Below are 21,227 nucleotides of genomic sequence, written 5' to 3'. Positions count from 1 at the left end.
CAAACAAGGAGGGAAGACATTTCCCACATTGTCTCACAAGACAATGCTCCTTCCTATAATGAAGAGGACACTGTGATTCATCTTTCCTTAATCCACGTCATCCCTTTGCATCCTGGTGCATTCCCCATCCTTCTGTGAGCACACCTATGGTGCCCCAGCACCCTGAACACAAGCAAGGAGGTTGCTGACCAGAAACTATCCAGGTGTTGGATGTGATTGAACCAAAGCAAGTAAAACAGTGCTGATATTTTTTAAAACTGTACTCCTGTGTAATGCTAAAAACCAGCCTGATTTAGAGGACAGAAAGAAGATTCAGTACACTTTATGGAAAGGATTTTGTGTTTGTATTGCCTGTGCTTACTGGTTGGGAGTAGCACCTAAGGAAATATTGAATGAAAACACCCATTTTCTAAGCATTGCAGCACGGGTTGGCATTGGAAATGTCATACTGAGAAGAAAATGTGTCAAAACTGCTCAAAATGTTGACTTTTAAACAGGCTTTTTGTAATACAGATGCAATTCAAAACATTATTAATATTTAAAATTTGACCTATGCAATGTGATGGATTAGATCATGGGTTTTTTTTTTTTCCCTTTTGCTTAAATTGCATTTAAATGAAAATCCACCCTTTCTATATAGATTTTCCTTGTGGCAGCTAATTGTGAAGTCTAAAATGACAAGAAAGTTTATATTCTGAATATAGGATCTGATTCTTGGCAGTGACCCTTTATTCCAGCCAATGTTCAGGTCTCATTTATATGAAATAGCAATTGAAGACTAGGTAAACCATTGACTAGCTTGCTCATTCAGCAAGCTGTTTGTGGCCAGGCTGTTTCCTCTTTCGCACAAAAAAATTTCTAATATACCTTCTCACCTTCTAAGTTAAATGCTATTTTGTCTAGGTATCTTTTGACCTTGTGCTTTGAAAAGATTAAAGATTACTTGTGACTTTTGGGCCTTTAGATGGTAATTCACAGGATATCAGAAATCTTGGATTTCATGTCCTCTGGGTCCCTGTCAGCTTTGCACGATAACTGCACTGAAAGAAATATCTTCTGTTGCAGCAGTAGTGGCTAATTCAGCTTTGGGGATTCTGCCTTCTGTCTCAGTGTCATAAATATCCTCATGAGGAAATTGAATCTTTTTTTTTTTTTTTTTTTAATGAACCTTTCTTTTTCCTTCTGCAGGATCATTTGTGAAATAAGGGCTTAAATATACTTCAAGCAGAATTTTTCTTTTCCAGCAGTTTTCATTAAGCTCTCACCACTGATACCACCTGAGGACTGGTCTCCCATAAGTCAAGTAAAATAGTCTGTTTCCCAATGGAGTGTAAAGTAATGATGGAGAAGTGGGCCTCCATGCTTGCAATTCCCCGTTATTTTTTTTCTTTTCAGTCTAAGTGCACATCCTATTAGAGACCTGCTGTTGCCGCATTGTAACAGCATACAAGTCAATGAAATCATTTGAGATCTATGCAACCCCACCCCATATCATCAGTTTGCAAGGAAAATTCTCCCATTGTCTTATCTTTTTTAACTTATTGTCTTATCTTTTTTAACTTATAACTTACATCTGGGTGTAGACTGAGATAGAAATTAGTGAGATCATACTGCTGTTGAGAAGCAGCAAATACATGAACAATATTTACCTCTTAGAAGCAGATGTTAAAAAAAAGGATGTTTAAAACAAAGAGTTGACAAATAAGTTTTGACTTGGAATAAACATAGCAGCTGCCTAGAGGACATCAGATGGATCTTATGACTAAATGAAAGAAACCTATATAAATATAGATATATGTTTTGAATAGAAGTGTCAGTTTATTAATATGCTCAATCATCGTTTGTGCCAAAGCAACCTGTCATCTGACAGAAAACTGCTTGTACTAGACAGCAAATGAAACCCAGCAAATGGCTGTTGTTTTCAGAAGCAGAGTTTGCTCAGTGTAGGCATTTTCCAACAATGAAATGTAATAATTGCAGCATTACAACACCTGCATCATGATACTGTCTATTACAATCTGTAGCTCAGTCCCAACTTCTGAAAACTGAAATAAAATGAAAAAGAAACAAAACCAGAAAAAAAACATTGTAAGCTAGAACCTACAGCTTCTCTACTTCAGTGGACATTTATTACAATTTGAGTTGTGAATAATGCAGCTATCAAGACCCAGCTACCTTATGCTCCAGGCTGGAGTCTTTAAACATCAGTGAAAAAGGCTTGATATGCTCTCTTCTCAATTTATCGCCACTCCGTAAGTCGATGGTGTGCTCTATTCGCTTGTTAATTTCCTCAGGCCCAGACTGGACATGCAAAGCTTGTGCAAGATGGTTTGGAAGCAGATTTATTGAATTTCTTGTTAGGGCAGCCAGAGTCTAGGGGAAAGCACATGCAAACAGAATAAACCTGCTGGTCCCCTTGGGTTAAAAATGCAATGTTTTAGATCATGTTGCATTGCAAACCATTACAGCATTCCATGCAATTCATTCAATGAAATCTATAAAAGTGTAAAATAATAAGTCTGTTCCACTAAACACATACAGTACATTAAGGGGAGTACTTTAATGCACTCTTTTGTACAGACTAGGAGGTTTGCTGCTGCACTGAACACTAGGAATATATACCCCTTTACAGATTCTTCTAATTAATTATTAGAGCATGCATGAGGGGAGTACACACCAAAATTAGAGCAGGGTATCTAACTCAATGGTGTGTTTTAACAACTAAGAATGGAAGCTACAGAAAACAGAAGTCACAAAACAGGAGTAATGATGTTTGTCTTGATCTTAAAGTTACTGGATGTGTGTAGTTAAGGAACAGATCAATTAGGCAGGAGTGAAGAAGGTGACATTTCTGATGACTTCAGCATGGGTTTTCAAATAATACGTTCTTCTTCACTACTGGTGTATTTCAGCCAGTCTAGATTACAGTTAGGCTACATGATTTAATTTAACTGTAATTCATATTATTATTTTAAATATTATCTCAAATGCATTATTCCTTTGGTATTTCATTGACTAATCAAAAGAAAGAAAAGGCTTTTGCACACCTTTGCAAAGGAAAGCTAGTGGAGACAGTAAGAAGGGTGCTTCACCTTCAGGAAAGAGGTAGAGTTTGCTTTCATAAAGAGAACAACTCAGTCCCATTTCATGGTATCATTTCATGACACAGTGAAGCAGCACTTTCCCATTTGAATGGGAAAATAAACTCTACTACCTGTGATATTCCCAAGAGTTAACAAATGTTAATGAATGGAAAGGATATAAACCTTCATCCATCACAGCATAAGACATTTCAGAATTATTATGGGTAAGAAATAGTCTTTTGCTGGAGAAAAGTTATCCCATAGGTCCATGCTGGAAAGATCTTCTGCTATATCTTCTACTGGGCATTGTTGGGAAGAGGAGTTTGGGATGGATTTATCACTAGATTTCTCTGGAAAGTCAATTCTTTTGGATCATGGGATTATGTACAGCAAACGATATCAGGAGGTTTCCCTTGTTTGTTTTCAAAGTATAGTCAGCAATTACATTCTAACAAATCTTGGAGAGCACATTAAAACACAGGATGGGTCTTGTGCCCACTGTCAAACCCCAAGTGACAACTTTCTTTACAATCCTAAAATAAAGTCCAAGGACTCCGTAGTCGCAGATAGTATTTTGTTTTCTCATATTCTTTTAATGAGTAACTTAAGAGCCCAATATACAGGCAGAAAAGGATATCAGGACTGAAATCTTCTGTCTATTGAAGTGAAAAGCAATCTTCCTGTTTGCTTTAGTATAAAAAGGACTTCAGTAGAGAAGGTTTGGCAAACCACTCTGCTCAAATCTCCCCATCTTCTCTCCAGAAAATCAATAGCATCAACATTTGGTGAAAAAAAAAGTATCAAGGAAACTTCCCTCATACTAAAGTTTCAGATATGCCTAAATGCATATCTTAGCCTTGGAGTTAAGGTGGAAACTCTAAGGTTAGGGCCAAATCCCAGGAAAACAATCCATTGAGTCAACTGGATAAATACTGTATTAATAACACTAAGGCACTACTTCAGTTTAGGTGTTCCTATCTCTTTTAAACTGAGCTATGGAGAAAAGTTATTACCAATTTGTGGTGGCTGAAATCACACAAGCTGGTCTGAAGTCACTGTTAAAGGATGAGATCACATCAGATGCTGTTGCGTGCATTAATTCCTCAGAATTAGTTCATGTTGCTACATCTCCATGGGAAGTGAGGATGGAGAAGGTCCCTAATGTTTTAATTGGGCATTATGTTTTATTTACATGAAGAGAGTGATCTCAGTTCATCCTAGTAAGTGTCTACATTTTGCTTCAAATTATATTTTAAAATTTGATTAATATGAAGAACTGTCTTCTTGCTGAATGTATGAAGTGGTTTACAGTTCCTGATAGATGAACATGACATAATATCACTACTATGGCAATGGTGCCAGTAGTATTGGTGCAAAAAAGGACTCTGAAGTTGCATTTATTTTCAGAGGATAAAAAGGAAATTCATATTTGAGTTTAGTGGAGTCTTCTCTCCGTCACAGTCAGACACATACTTAAGAAAATAGCTTCCCTGCAATTAGTAATAACAATAATGAAAAATATCATGCAAATTATTGTCCCAAGAATAAGTTCTAACCACATTTTTTCTCTGTATACCCCTCCTTGCTGAGCATCTTTTAAGACTGTTATGCCAACGTAAAGAAATATTGGTTCTCCCTATTACCTCTCCTACACATTTGTGAACAGCAGTATGGAAGCTACAGCTGTGAATCCTACAATGGTCTTTTGAACTTTCCTGATGCTTACAATAACCATTCATCATACAGGAACACATACAAGGTTCTGTTAGGAACAAGCCCAGCCCAACTTGCACCTGAGACTAAAAGATAGGATGAATTAAAACAAATAATAAAATTCCAACTTTAGAGATATTTTATAGAGATTTAAAAAAAGGTAGCTGGCATTAGATTTTACTTCCTTTCCACAAAGTTTTCATGCAACAAGTCCAAGCATCCTGACCTCAACAAGAAGGGAAATTTTTAATTTAGAAAACTCTAGGAAGGCTTATTATTTTTTTTCATACTGCAAACACCAGGTCTCGGACAGAAATAGGGAAATACAAGGTCACATGTTTAAAGAGACAGGATACAGGTAGGATTTGGTTCAAGAGGAAGACACCTAAATGAAGGTGTTTAGGTGCTTGCTGTCTAAACTTCTGTTACTGGTGATATACACTCTGGATACTTTCAGTTGCCCAATCATATGCAGCTATGGTCAGCTGAGATGCCCTAGGGTATTCTGGATGACAGTCTGGAGCTAGGAGATAGGGCGCAACACCTACAGGAACCCCATGCACTGCTGATTGGTGGTAGGGACCAGCTGGAGTGTGCTGGGGTATCTCAAACTTCAATAGGCAGCCACGGTTAAGAAGCTGAATCAAACTCTTACTCAGCATGTTTCAGCATAGGTGTTTAGCACTATTTGGGACATCAGAGTCTCTCACCTGGCTTCTAACTGGTAGTCCAGATGATCACAGTTCTTTTATAGGCCCCTTGTCGTATGGATGTCTCAGGCACCCTGGAGAACTGCATAAAGCACTAAACCCTTACGTTCAGAGCTGAGCTGTGTGGGAGATCGACACCTGGGACAGTCAGTAGATACACAAATGCAGGTGTCTTGCTTTTGAACTGAATTCCATCCTGTTGTTTATACTTGTCATTTTGACAGCCTTTAAGTATAATTTTTGTGATAACTGGTAAGAATCATCACAGCCACCACTAAAATATGCTTATACAAGACACAGACATTTTAATTGCTTTTTTCCTAATTCACGTCATTGCAGGCCTATCAGGTGCCTCCAGCACCACACACAGTGACCATATTATGCTTTCAGCTGCTTCTTTTGGAAGGCCCAGAGGAGGCCTTAGAATCATAGAATCAATCACAGAACCATAGAATGGTTTGGGTTGGAAGGGACTTTTAAAGGTCATCTAGTCTAACCTCCCTGCAATGATCAGGGACATCTTCAACCAGATCAGATTGCTCAGAGCCCCGTCCAACCTGACCTCGAATGTTTCCAGGGATGGGGCATCTACCACCTCTCTGGGCAAATGGGCCTTCACTCTCTTAATATAAAGTAACTTCTGTCCAACTTTCTGTGCTTTAGAAAAGAATCCCAGACATCTGTTTCAATAACAGAAAACTCCATCCATATTGGGCATGGTCTGAATTTCAGAGTAGACGCTTGGCTTACCTTACCGCCAGAACTAAGACACATGGTGCTAACTGTACTGTAGACACAAGCAACTTCTGTCAATGTCTGTGACTGCATACATAAAGAGTGGTTATTCTGTTCCTTACTCATATCAACACAACTTCAATTCACTGTCTTAGGCTGCCCATAGAAAATGAGGTTGAGGTGAAGAACATGGATTGTGATGAATTTGAGTTTGGCAAAAGACTTTGCCGTTTCATATTCTTCCTACCATAACTACAGCTAAAAGTAAGACACGCGATCAGAGTTGCTCAAATTTTGTAGTAACTTATATTGGGTAAAGAAACCATTTAAATGGGATTGGCAAATATTCAAACATGTGGAGTGATTCATTGTTGTGTTGCTGCTACTTGGATTCTCAGCGTCTGCTGCTGCCAGTGACCTTTAGGTGGCATAATTAATGTTATTAAATGCTTATTCTGTCCAAGGCTGACACACCTCTGGAAAAAGCTACTATATCCTAATATAATTTAAATCTATCATCTGAATTTTGATCTGAAATACATTATTTATGAGCAGGAATGCCTATTGTCTGAAGTTTAAAATTGTAAATTACATAATAATTGAATCACACATGGAATAGCAGATTTTTCAAATCTTGTCTCCACTAAAAAGCTTATTGTAAAGCTGTGTGATATAAAATTATGGTTATTTCCAGCAGAACAACCAGTTCGTAATAGAACAGTGAGAAGCTATTCTAAAAATGAATTGTTTATTGTCATAAGACAAAAATTTGACTTAAAACAAGTGTTTACTTATACCTATTTCAACAATTTTCATGAACTTTTTACTAGTTTATTGAATGGAAGTTGTTCAATAATAGACTAAAAACACTAGTCCTTTATTTCATTCCTCCTCTTTGTTAGTATCAAGGTCAGGTTTAGCTGAGAAAATGATCAATGAAATGATAGCCTACTCTGCATAGATTTTTTGGATTACAGAAATTGGAATGTCTTAAAAAGAAAGAAGAAACAGAGATCAGAAGATATTCAAAGTGGCATGCACTAATACCTCTATTCCTAATGAAACGAGAGCATAGAGAGAGGTCAACAAACTACAGTGAATACTAAAAGGCAGCGTACATGCAGAGACACAGATGTACAGAACATATATAAAACAGGTGTTTTATATAACAGCAAACTATGCCATGCTCCAGTTCAGTTTGAAGAGACGAAGAGACCACCATGGGCTGATTGATAGTGAAGGCTTATCACTTCTGAGCAGATTTGTAAGAAGCAGAAGACGGCTGACAAAGCAAGATCTCCACACAACGCTTGAAGTTCAACAGACAGTGCAGACAAGTAGGACTAAGGATGTGCAGCAGAAGAAAGGATATATCATGTCATTACAGATCCCTTAGAAAAATGGAAGAAAACTCCAGCTGACCTTGTTTCATAAGGACTCATCAATCGTTCGAATGCAGTGAAAAAAGTGGTGTCTGAGGGCATTTTAACCTTTCCATCTTTAATTCCTCTAAGCAAGCAGACTTTACAAGTGATTTTTATGACTGTACAAGAATTGCTGGTTACCAGGTTACTAGCAGTTAACCATGCAATGCTTTTGGAAAAGATCTGATCAGGAGCAGTTTTTATTATCTCATATTTCTGTTGAGCTGCGCATGACCTTAGAGTCTAACTCACCTGCTAGTGAACCTTAATTATGTCTTAGAATCTAAGTTTTTAATGTTTTTTATTAAAAAAAGAAAAAAAAAGTGAAGAGTGGACAAACTGTTTTCACAAGGTGCTTTTTTAAGGTAGATCTTTTTTCTTTCCATTATATATCAACCACCTGCACTATGCTTTTTCCTCTGGCAAAATGTCTATTCACTCATCCCTTCACTTTGATGGCAGTGCAGTGAAGCTATGCAATGAGAAACACACTCTGACTAGAATGTCCTAGCTAGTTTAGTAACATTAGCTTTACGTGTAATTTACTTCTTTATGGACTGGTTCAATTAAAACTAAGCTGTTTAGTATTTAATTTCAAATGGAAAAACCCCAAAACCTCTGGTGCCCTGGCATTTCCCCAGTTTGGATACGTGATTTATTTCTGCTCTGAAACAATTTGTTTAATCCTCTGCTGTTATAGTATGTGTTAGAATAAAGTTTAAAGATGAATTTGTCTCCTCTGAGGCTTCTGTTATTGAAATGCACTCAAACATGCGTTCATACTTGATGACATTAAAGGAAGTTTGACTTACATTTTGTTTTCCCACTATGTTATCAAATGGAAGTTCAGGGCTCCAGGATCCTTCAGTAAACGTTGCTCCACTGTTTCTCCTGTCAGTGGAGCTGACAGCCTCTTTTACAATATCTTCAGGCAAAGTCAACAGACTCTCCTCGGGTTGTTTAATTAAATAAGTCTCAATGTTATGTTTCCTCAAGAATTCATTACGCTCTTTGCCATGACCTTCTTCAACTTTATAATCCCCATTCAGGCAGTCCAGAGTAGCTTTGGAGATGTGAATTCTCCTGCATAAGTGAAATAAGTAGTAGCAAATGCTGATTGTGCTTAATATACATAGGTAAGAAGGAGTTTACGAACTCTGCATCATTTTTAATATGATGGATAAATAGAAGGTTTTCTATTGTATATGATGATTTCTATAAATAAAATTAAATAGTGTATTCAACAAACATGGGCTTCATTTGGGGACAAATACTCTCCAGACATGTTCACATCAATAGGATCTCATGAATGCACAAAGTCCTGTCACAGGAAAAACACTTTGATATTCACACCTGATACTTTTGCTCACAGTAATTGTTTAATGGGAGACCTTCTTGAGTAAAATACTGTTCAGAGTGAATGAAAATTGCCACTTCAGGTAAATGTGGTGAAAGGAAAATATATGGTATGCATTAGAGCAGTTTGTGTGAAAGCTCTTTAATTTCCTTCTGTTACCTTAGGTAGCTTAGACAGTTGAAATTAGTGGTCTGATTGCATCTGAAGTGAATTAGGGAAATAGGAAAACTATATAAAGGCAGGTGGGGTGATAATTTCTGGTAAGACTAAGTGATGAGTTCAAAAAGCTTTTGCAAAAGTGAAGTTGAATCTAAGAGATGACATACAAAAGCTCAAATTTTGCAAAAGCATGATAAGGCTTTGGATGTCTTCCAACCAAACCTGGCGGAGGTGCTTGGTATTTGGACTTTCTTAGCCATAATTATGACTGCTTGAGAAGGACAGAAAGAAGTTCAAGTGAAAAAAAAAAAAAGAGAAAAAGTAGGTTTTATTTCTATTTTTAAGAAATCTTCAACTTAAACACATCCACATGGTTAGCCGTGCTGTACTTCATAATGCAGCACCATAAATGCAATAAGAGGTGTTCATTAGGCACTTAGCCAACTCAAGCAAATAAATGTAGTGACTCCATTAAGATACTTTAAAATCAGCTCATTTTTCAAATTTGGATGCATGGCACTTTTTGAAAGTCAGGCTTGCAGACAGATTCCTAAAATTCAGTCAGCTAAAATTCTTGACCATTTCTTAATGACACATGCTGAGGCATTTTTTCTTAGACACCACAAATTGGCTTGTCTCCACTGAAGGAAACACTCCTTGGCAACTTTCTTCTGGAACTTAAAGGATGCCATTAAAGAGTTAAATTGCATAAAATACTGCTGGAGTAGAAAGGCTATAAGCACATGTATGATGTGCATGTATTGCCAGAAAATAAAGTGCTGGTTGTCTTTAAGCCTTGTGAAAAACCCAGGAGTACCAGAATTTGGCACAAACTGGGTCTATGTAGAGTATTAAATATCAATATAATTAAAAGATCAAAAATTTGTATCTCAGCTATTTTTTAACCTGTCTCAGCTTCCCTCTGAAGTCAACACAGGTTTTGTACAACTTTCAGTGTCTGAAGTCATGCCGTTATGATGTCCACAGAAATTAGTACTCTTTTGTAGTCAAATCTCAGTAAAACTGGCAATAAAAAACAGTAAAAATGTTTCTCAAATATAAGCAACTTTTGGCCTGGACTTTAAAACCAGGTCATATGATCTCTCAGAAAGACAATGCATTTCCTAGCTCTTGGAAACCCAAATAGACTAAATTGATTTAGGTAAAGTACTAATTTAAAAAAAAAAAAAAGAAAAAAGAAAAAAAGAAAAAAAAAGAAAGAAAAAGAAAATGATACATTAGTTGCCAGGGTGACTATCTTTGTGCTGAGTTTCCACTAATATAATTTGGGAAGATTGCATTATAAAGCCCTGAAATATGGATTTTATAACGGAAATGATAACAGCTTTAACCAGAGTGTGGAGCTGGCTGTTGATGTAATCCCCTTAAATGGACCAAATATTAATAAATAGTTGGTAGATTAATAATATCTTCTGGTTTCACCTTTTGTACAGCTTACTTAAAAAACCTTAAAATGTACAGTGGAGAGATGTCTTTCTAATTTTATACAAATGCAGTAAATAGGGAACTTGAGCATTGAAGTAAAAAGGTATAGCCTGTCCTACTGTTGAAAACATATCAGAACCAAAGCTTTAGATGATACCTGTCATTGATACATCCTGGAAAATTAATTATTAGCTAGGTTTTATGCCAATTCAGTACCATAGATTAATACCTAGATACACCAGCTGAAGACTATTAGAAGATGGGGCGGAAGAGTGTCTCTGAAATAACACTGTAGGATCTTACATGGTGTCCTTCTCAAGTGTTGTGGACACATTTTTTTTCCTCTCAGAGAACCAGAAATAATTGGGTTTGCTCAGTGCTCTTGAGTGCCTCTCCACGACAGCTGGGCTGCCCGCTTATGCTTCTTCACTCGGGGGCAATCTGTCCCTGCATGACCCATGCTTAAGAGGTCTAGGGTGATGCGCAACCGGTGAGGGGAAGAGCTGAGCCCCTTCCCTCCTGCCCCCAGACTGGGTGGAGGGATCCTCCCCATCCCAGGCAGGAAGCTGACCCCCTCCACTGTGTGCTCAGGAGAGGGCTATGGTTCATCTTTGCTCTTGTTTCACACTGTGGGAGCAGGACCATTCATAACCCCAGAGCAGCTTTTTTGACAAAGCAGAGGAAAGCAGTGCAGCTCTGGGAATGATCTCAGTATTGTGGCAGGCAGGGGGATTTGAATGCTGGCGGCAGGGAGAAGTAAGAAGAGGCTGAAGTGAACTTAACTGCTCTATTAAATCTGCTCTACGCACTAGGAAAGCCTGATGTAAATCACTGTTTTGAGGGACTTGGTGAATTGCTGTCACATACAGGCTTTGTTCTGTTGGCAAACTGATATACAGGAGTGGAAATCACTCTGCTCCAATACACTGAAGCCTAGCCAGGCATTTTATCAGCAACAGCAAGGTGGTGTGTTCTCTGGGTTGTTCATTAATAGCCGTACTACTTGCACACATTAACAGCAATAAACTAGACCTTTTGTAGGTGCGGATGGTGAAACTTAGATGATTGATTTACTCATGTTAACAAAGCAGCATGTGACCTTTCTTAGTCGTCTGGGGTTATTATGTGGGATAAGCAGCAGAGAAAGAAAATTTTTTCTGCAGCTTCATACACTGATGACATATACAGAGTACAGAAGTTGTTTTCAGAGCATGCAATGCTTCATTTTCTGCTGATTTTAAGCATATATATTAGTATAAAGGTCTACTATGGGGAACAGTGGAAGGGGCCTGCATTTGCAAATATAATATAAAACAAATATCTTTCTAACTTCCTGGGAAGATGACAACTCTGACAGATCTTGATGTGTGAGTAAGGAGTACAGCACATGACTTAGATTTGATGACTTAAAACCTCTCTCACTCAAGATGACAGCATCACTTAGACTTTTTCTGCATAAAGTTGTCTGCTGCTATTGCTTCTGTGTTTCATGGTCAAAAATTGAATTGTCGTAGGGGATCTTTTGCTACCTCTTTCATCAATGGAAGGTGGAACTTAAAGTGAACAGAGGATTCCTGCAACCATTACTGTTGCTTCGAATTTAGGATTTGCAACTTCTAAACTACCATGAGACGTAGGCCATGTCAGGCAGAAATAATATTCTGTCTTCCAGGTGAATCAGCCACATTAGACAAAGAAAAACTGGGCAGCTCAATGGAAAACCATATATTTTCACATGTAGACAGGCTGACATAAATGTCTCAAAACATCTACTAAAGCATCAAATTATTTAAAATACTTCCTACAGAGCCTGTTGTCCATAACACTTTGTTATTTGTGTAACAACCTATGAAGACATAATTCTTCCCACACTTTGTGCATTATGAAATAAAATAAATTACAGCCTTCTGCCTCACAACAGCATTTGAATGCAAAGGACGAGAGAGTAAAGCCTCGTAAAACTCGGGAATTGTCAACACCTAACTGGGGAATTTGGGCTACCTCTGAGTATTATATGGGCTGAATACAACCACTGACCTTTTTCAGGAAATCATAGCTGGCAAAGAAAAAGAAATATGTTTGTGGTTTCCAATGCCTCTGCAAGCTGACCATTTCTATCTTTTTTGCCTATAGCCTCTCAAATCCTTGTCAACCGCAAAATAGCAAAAAAAAAAAAAAAAGTCACAGTTGATGAAATAATGTAAGACAGTTAATCTGTTGGCAAGGTTAACAGTGTACTGTGTTGGCAATGTTTTCTGACTGTGGGACATACACGTTGCCTTACCCAGGAATTCCACCTGACTCGAGTTTGTTTGCGATATCCACGTCCCATGACCAGACATCAAACTGCCACTTTCGCAGGCCCAGCACTCCACACAGAACCGATCCCGAATGTATCCCTATTCTCATGTCAATGTCATGCTTCGTTCTTGACCTGACATATCTGTTAAACAAAACAAAACAAAAGAATATGCACATTTTTTCATGTCTTTTAGAAAAGGGTACGATGTAAATTACAGTGTCATTTGTTATAAAGAACGACTTAGTCTGTAAAATGAAGAGATAACTTTCTAGCTAGCAAAGTACAAGTAGTGATAAAATGACTCTAAAAGCCAGATTATCATTAAGCGCTTAATTGCGTGCATGGTTCAGTGGCACATGTTATTATTCCTATCAGACAGAAAGAGAAAGATAGGGAGAGAAAAAGATGTCTGAGTGACGTTTCTGGACTCGCCGAGTCCTTTAACTTGTCATTATAAAAAAGCATTCAATGACAGTACGAAAACTGTTATCATCAAACCTGCATATATTTTTATATTCTATGGTATTTTTTGAATATTTTTCAATATTTCAAAAATATTACTTTATCGACTGAAATTTTCCAGAGTTATTCTCTGTCCAAAGGTGAATTATTTTCAGTAGATTTGACCAGAACACCATTTCCTCTGTTACGATAATGGTGTGATTCTAAAATCAGTTTTTTCCATTCTGTGTGATGGCAAAGACCATTTCACCTCTTCAAAAATAAACACATGTGGACATATTTGTTAACAGTCTCAAAAAAGGGACTTTGTCCCAGCACTGTTTTCAATTAATATGTCTATTGGTTATAAAGGGAATTTTACTGTGTTAAAATATTATCTTCCTCTTCTGATACAAGACAACGTATACTGTTCATAGCCACAGGCACCTTAGTGGCGTCTTACACCTAGGATTGCCTCTTCCAGATCAGTATTTAGATATTCCAGAACATCACTGTGGGAAGCTCACAACTAAAATAATTGAGCTGTATCCACTGGGATGACAAAGAGAGCACTTTTCCAGTTCTGCCTGTATGACAACAATTATTTGCACCAGGAATACTATTAGAGCTAGTGTTCATTAATATTTCAGTAGCATGCTCAGGATAGGAAAAGCTTGTTGCTACTGTTGGTCTACAGACAAGGCTGCTGCTTCTCTGTAAACAGTCGCAGTTCTACGGTCACTGAAGTCAACAGCAGCACAGCAAGATCACACGACAGAGCAGGCAAAGAATAAACAGCTCTATTTCACAACTCTGAAGCTAACTACCATTGCCTCAGATGCCTAAATCACGACCTTGGCAGACCCTCTCTAGAGGAGAAAAGGGTAAACTGCTTACTGCATTCAATACTTGGCCTTTCATTGTTGTAATGGGGCATCAGTTCAGTTTGTGGGGGGAAAAAAAAAAGAAATGAGAGTTTTAAAATGGAGAAAAACTAGTTGTATAAAAATGTGAGGAACTGAAAATAAGCAATTCATCATTATTTCCCCTTCATTCATATTCTGAAACCTTGGAGAAAAGCATGCATATGATAAGCCCCAGTGCAGTTGTTTGCCTACAACAAGATCTGTTCAACATACCAGGAAGCCAACATATTTTAGATATCTAAAAGGAAGAGATCTGTAAAAGTTAATCACAAAATAATAAAAAAGAAGCTTTGAGATGGGATTTATCTGCGTTTTGGTACTCTGAGTTTATAGTTTTTAATTTACATATTTCTTTATTGGTTTACAAGTAAGAGGGCTTGAAATACTGAAATCAAACAATCACCTGTCTCTGGAAGACGGGACATGAAAACAACTCCTCCACACTGAAGTAGTGCCTTAAATGTTGTGAGAAGAGTTAAGAGAAGTGAAAGCATTGCAATTTGTAATATGTTTTGAAGAATTTTTATAGACATGCTACAAAAATATCTAAACTAACACTCATAACTGTCAGAGAAATCAGCACACAGCTCCCCACATGATCATTTCCTCAGTCTGCCTTTTTCTTTTGTTCAGAATAAGATAATTATTTCTCTTATGTCTGATTTCCTTATCTTGAAATAAAAAGCTAATTGGATCAGAGGAATAATTGAGCAAAAAGCTTTTCATTGAAAAATGCATACAATAAGAGGACCTTAAGTTTAATAAAATGGTCTAATAGCATATATTTATGTGATATCTCTCTCTACATGTGTGTATATATATATATATATACACACACTCTATTAGACCAATTTAGATTTTAAGTACTATAGTATTTAATTGCTAATAAATACTAGTATTTAACATTGGACAAATACTAGCATTGGGCAATCATCATTGGGCATGGAATTTAACAGGTCCAAATGCCAGATGGAGTAATCATAGAATCATAGAATGTCCTGAGTTGGAAGGGAGCCACAAGGATCATTGAGTCCAACTCTTGTCCCTGCATAGGGCAACCCCAAAAATCATACCATATGTCTGAGGGTGTTGTCCAATTGCTTCTTGAATGTTGTCAGGCTTGGCACCATGACTACCTCCCGGGCGAGCTTGTTCCAATGCTCCACTACCCTCTGGGTGAAGAACCTTTTCCTAATGTCCAACCTAAACCTCCCCTGGCATATCTTCCTGCCATTCCCTTGGGTCCTATCATTGGTCATCAGGGAGAAGAGATCAGCGCCTGCCCCTCCTCCTTCCCTTGTGAGGAAGCTGTAGACTGTGATGAGGTCTCCCCTCAGTCTCCTCTTCTCCAGGCTGAACAGACAGACCAAGTGACTTCAGCCCCTCCTCATACGGCTTCCCCTCTAAACCCTTCACCATCTTTGGGGCTCTCCTCTGGACACTCTCTAGTAGCTTTGTATCCTTTTTGTACTGAGGCACCCCAAACTGCACACAGTGCTCAAGGTGAGGCCGCACCAGTGCAGAGTAGAGCGGGACAATCTCCTCCCTCAACTGGCTAGCAATACAGTGCTTGATGCACCCCAGGACACGGTTGGCCCTCCTGGCTGCCAGGGCACACTGTTGGCTCATGTTCAACTTGCCGTCGACCAGACCCCCAAGATCCCTCTCCGCGGGGCTGCTCTCCAGCCTCTCATTCCCCAGTCTGTATGTACATCCAGGGTTGCTGCGTCCCAGGTGCAAAATCCATCACTTGCCCTTGTTAAACTTCATACGGTTGGTGATTGCCCAGCTCCCTAATTTGTCCAGATCTCTCTGCAGGGCACAAGTCTAAACTGGGAGAGGAGTGGCTGGAGAGCAGCGCTGCAGAAATGGATCTGGGGATGCTGGTCAAGAGCAGGCTCATGGGTCAGCGGTGTGCCCTGGCAGCCAAAAGGGCAAACCGCATCCTGAGGTGCATTGAACACAGTATATCCAGCTGGTCAAAAGAAGTGATTATCCTGCTGTATTCAGTGTTGGTGCAGCCTCACCTTGTGTATTGTGTGCAGTTCTGGGCCCCACAATTTAAGAAGGATGTTAACATACTCGAATGAGTCCAGAGGAGGGCGACAAAGCTGGTGAAAGGCTGGAAGGCATGTCCTATGAGGAGCGGCTGAGACCTGTGAGCTTGTCTAGTTTGGAGAAAAGGAGGCTGAGGGGTGACCTCATTGCTCTCTACAGCTTCCTGAGGAGGAGAAGGGGAGAGGGAGGTGCTGAGCTCTTCTCCCTGGTATCCAGTGATAGGATGTGTGGGAATGGTTCAAAGCTGCATCAGGGGACATTTAGATTTGACATTCGGAAGCATTTCTTTACTGAGAGGGTGGTCAAACACCGGAACAGGCTTCCTAGAGAGGTGGTTGATGCTGAAAGGAGGGATCTGACCATCAATTCCATGTTTTTAGGTTTGGATGGGATGCTGTATGATTTTTTTAATGGATATGAAGACTTGAAAAACAAGAAAATTAGATTTGTAGGAAAGTCAAGTGAGAGAATACAAGAAGATTATTTACGAATCCTAAGATATTTCAGGTTTTAAGGAAGAATCGCAGAAACACCTGGTGATCATGAACCTAGTACGTTGCAAGCAATTAAAGAAAATGCCAAAGGTTTGGCTGGAATATCAGGAGAAAGGATTTGGGTGGAACTGAAAAAAATTCTTCTTGGAAACCATGTAAATCATTTGGTTCGACTTATGTATGAGCTGGATATTGCCCAATACGTAGGACTACCACTTGATGGCAATTTAGAGGAATTTGACAGAGTCACTAAAAACATTCAAAATCTGTGTCCAAAACCGATGACTGTTCTGACATCGTTATTCAAGGTGAAAGATGATGTCACAAACCTTGATCTGAGGCTGAAAATCTCAAAAGAAGAAAAAAACCTGGGTTGATGCATTTGGACAATGCACTTAATAAGATGCTTTAACTTTTGGTCAGCCCTGAAATGGTCAGGCAGTGGGATGGGATTAGATAATCATTGTAGGTCCCTTCCAACTGAACTGTTCTGTTCTGTTCTGTTCTATTCTATTCAGTTAAATACTGTAAATTTTGGTCTTTATTTGTACCCTCTATGAGAACTAACACATGAAGATCTCTTTGGAGAGACCAGGTACAAATGATGGTGCAAGTGAGTTCTGTTTCCAGAGTGCTCACTAAGGATTGCTGGATTTTAACTTTTCCTGTGTGATAAAAATGTGATGATGGTCTGAAAAGGCTTTGTCAGCCTCAATCAGCCACATACATAGGACTTCTGCGTTTGTTCAAAACTTCATATAGCTGTGCTGTCCACACCGCCTTCTGTGTGACACTGCAGACCCTAATCAAGGTCCTATCATCTCCCTTGCCTCATCTGTTGTCTTTCACAGCATCCCAGCAACTTATTCCTGTGTGCTGCTCAGGTGATATTTGATCTCAGCTCTTCATCTGCAGTCAGTGTGGATTTGGCTACCTGCCTGCATCCTTTGACTGAAGGCTGTTCTGTTTTTCTGTCTGCTGTGGTGGTGGTGAACCTGCAGGGCCCCCATCTTCACATCCTCCTCTTGCTTACCCTTCACAGCAATGTACTCTTATGTTGGTAGGTAGGAAACTAATTGTGTGAGGGGAGTTGACTGTTGTAGTTTAAAAGTGAGGTGATTGATTAGTATGTAAAAAGCCATGGAATTATTCTTTTTCTTTAAAATTTGGAGTGATGTGGCATGAAACAGATCTCTGAATTATGTAGAGAAGGGGACTTCACCATGGTCAAATTAATCTCCCTAATAGCCAGATTATCACATACTTTAAGAGGTCTTGTTTATATGCTGCAAGAGGAAAAAAGCAGTTAAAAAGTTTGAAACAACGAACAAAACTTCTCATAAATAATAGCATGTACTCGTGTCCTGGTTTTGTCTGGGACAGAGTTAATTTTCTTCCTAGTAGCTGGTATAGTGCTGTGTTTTGGATTTAGGATGAGAATAATGATGACACACTGATGTTTTAGTTGTTGTTAAGTAGTGCTTACACTAGTCAAGGGCTTTTCAGCTTCCCATGCTTTGCTAGGTGCACAAGAAACTGGGAGGGGGCACAGCCAGGACAGCTGACCCAGACTGGCCACAGGGCTATTCCATACCGTATGATGTCATGCTCAGTATATAAACTGGGGGGGTGTGGTGACTAGAAAGGGGGGAACCATTGCTCAGGGACTGGCTCGGCATTGGTTGGCCGGTGGTGAGCAATTGCATTGACCATCACTTGCTTTGTATACTATTATTATTATTATTACTACTACTACTACTACTATTTTACTTTATCTTATTTCAATTATTAAACTGTTCTTATCTCAACCCATGAATTTTTTCACTTTTACTCTTCCGATTCTCTCCCCCATCCCACTGGGGAGGGGTAAGTGAGCGAGCGGCTGTGTGGTGCTTAGTAGCTGGCTGGGGTTAAACCATAACAACTAGATACTGAAAAAGTGAAGAGTGCTCATTTTGCATAAGCTCAGGCATTCCACATCTTTTAGTTCTTCTGCCTTGTAAATTTATTAAACTATCATTGAAGCTTCTAATTAAAAAAAAAAACTATTTGCTTCAACTGTTTTACAGGCTCTCTGCAAATACTTTGACAAAGCATGTGCATGAAGCTGCATTATTGATGATCTATAAAGCAGCCCTTTTTACCTCACAAGCTGTCTGATATCTTATCCAGGATGAGGCAACTGTGACTGATGCTATTCATGCCATATCTCGTTTCAGTCAAGTCAGTGATAAAAATTTAATTGATTTTAATTGGATCTTGGCGTTTCCTTCTGGCCAGCATTCTTTGATGGGTATTTGATTTTTGTGCTGTTAATCAGAAGCTTTCCTATTTGCATGTAGAAGGTGAGCCAAAAGTCAGAAATCTGCTTTTCAGCCTTTTCTGTAGCTGCCAAAAATCTGAATGCCCTGGAATTCACGCCTTGCAGGTTCAGACAGTGACACTACATCTGCGCTGACCAGTTTAACTGTGCAAGGTTCTGTCTATGCTTTGAGATACTTAAAACAGCCCCAGAAGGTTTTTTCCTGGCCAACTAGCTCTCTTACCTGTCCCCAGGTTCAGGAGCTTGCATGTGACGAAGACCATTTCCAGTGCAACTGCCTGGTTTTGGAAGCAAAAATAGTTTAGAAGAATGGAGTTGGCCAGTCTGTGCCACTTTTTCTTGGTGACAGCTAACATTCCCTGGGGCTGTTTAATTTACCAGTCAAGACATAGCCATTATCATCCTCATGCAGATGTAATAGGAAAGTCTGTATTCTGGTTGAAGAAAATAAAGGTCATAGTTGACCCTGCTTTAAGCAGAAGGTAAGACTAGTGATCTCCTGATGTCCCCTCCAAACTGAACTGCCTAAGGTTCAATTACACAGACAACTTTTTGGTTGGACTCAACAGATTTGTGGAATTTTCCTAAATGAACTCAAGTGCTTTTTGGTGGTGATATGAGATGGTAGTAGGTGAACTGAGGTAAGCGCCCTTTTTAGTGTGATTCTGGGAACTGTGTTACACTTGCAAAGGAGATATCCATTATATTTAAAAAGCTAGGTAACAGGGTGCACTAAACTACTGAACAGCTCAGGTACTATGACTCATAGGATACAACACTTTGTAGATGGACTTTACACAGCATTGAATTTACTATTAAAGGTAGATATTATCCCAAGAAGCCAGTTCAAAATAGCTCCAGGGTGAGTTTACCTTGGAATTAGAGCTGGATTCCAATGTCAGCAGAAATTATTATCTGGAGAAATTTCATATCATCAGAGTTATCATTAATTTAACTGACTTGCTCTGAATTCAGACAGATGCTATAGCAACACAGACAGAGTTAAACCGCTTCTGTATTCCTGTTTCTTATGTCTCTGCTCTGAGAGGCAGGAAACTAATATAGCACAAGGGACTACAAACAATATTATCAGAAGTCTGCTTTTTCATTTGAAAACTATGTTATGAAAAGCTATATAAATATATACACTCCTGTGCCATCTTGCCAACATAGCTTTGATTGTATTATTTGGTGGCACATTCAAAGAAAAGAGGTCTCAGATGTATACGAACGTATAAATCTCTACCCAGTTCAATTCATGTAGCCACCCAACAGCAAAAACAGGGAAAGATATACTGTTCTGACGCTCTTTTCATTCACAGTCAGTGGCTGAAATGGACACGTGGAGGTGACAATGTGATCCAGTCCCAGTGTGAAATCTATTCTCTCTGTGGTCTGTCTGAAAAGTGCTGGCTGAACTTGAGAATATCTTGCAAAGCCCCTTTCCATCACCATACAGAAATGAAAGTAAGCAATAGTTTTTGGTTTTGTGAAGCATTATTCTGTCTTCTGTGAATCAGGGCTCATTACCACATAGGCTGAGCTTTGTACATTATATGAGAAATAATCTGTGGAAGGAATCAAGAATAGGATCAATTATATTATTATATAATTACATAATTAAATAATGATGTATTAATCATGGAATATTAAATAAATCCCTGGCTGTTTCACTGCCTAAGTAACTTCTTTAACAAGCATTGATCACGATTTTTTTTTAATACCCTACAGATGAAGTTGAAAGCAGTTTTTCCTGCAACAGGCAGGAAACCTGCCAGGTCAGTCACTGAGATCATCTAAAATACTTGTCGTGTTTTGCTTTTGGTTTTGATTTGTTTTGTTGTTGTTGTTGGTTGGTTGGTTGGTTAGTTTTGTTTTTTTTTTCCCTCTCTCATGAACTGATGTTAATGTTAGTAGTCAATTGCAGACTTTTAATGAAGACAAGCTGTTATCTAATTTCTGGAGTTTAGCTTGCATTGTATGCTGGGACTATTTTTACTGTCATAATAATTACTCTTTGAGCTGGTATTTTAGTGGGAAATAATCCAAGAGACGA

At 38.7% G+C, this 21,227-nt stretch overlaps 1 protein-coding gene and 1 pseudogene across 2 annotated transcripts in view; one reads left to right on the top strand and one right to left on the bottom strand.

The window, feature by feature from the left end:
* ADCY8 (adenylate cyclase 8) overlaps positions 1–21,227 on the bottom strand; it is a 133,573-nt gene that overhangs the window by 44,208 nt on the left and 68,138 nt on the right. The window contains exons 6-8 of one of the 2 annotated variants that reach the window (XM_009469807.2): positions 12,912–13,070; positions 8,478–8,748; positions 2,176–2,373 (exon numbers count right to left, since the gene is read on the bottom strand). In XM_009469807.2, the coding sequence (XP_009468082.2) occupies positions 2,176–2,373; positions 8,478–8,748; positions 12,912–13,070 (628 nt within the window). The remainder of the gene's footprint in view (positions 1–2,175; positions 2,374–8,477; positions 8,749–12,911; positions 13,071–21,227) is intronic. The other variant, XM_087745934.1, reaches the window with a different exon arrangement.
* On the top strand, positions 16,702–17,225 carry LOC148057240 (CCA tRNA nucleotidyltransferase 1, mitochondrial pseudogene; annotated as a pseudogene).

Source organism: Nipponia nippon, unplaced genomic scaffold (genome assembly GCF_047370975.1).
Source record: "Nipponia nippon isolate SJK-2023a ecotype South Korea unplaced genomic scaffold, ASM4737097v1 scaffold_1, whole genome shotgun sequence".
Classification (NCBI taxonomy): domain Eukaryota; kingdom Metazoa; phylum Chordata; class Aves; order Pelecaniformes; family Threskiornithidae; genus Nipponia; species Nipponia nippon.
Note: the sequence above shows the minus strand (reverse complement) of the source record. Positions and strands in the feature narration are given on the sequence as shown.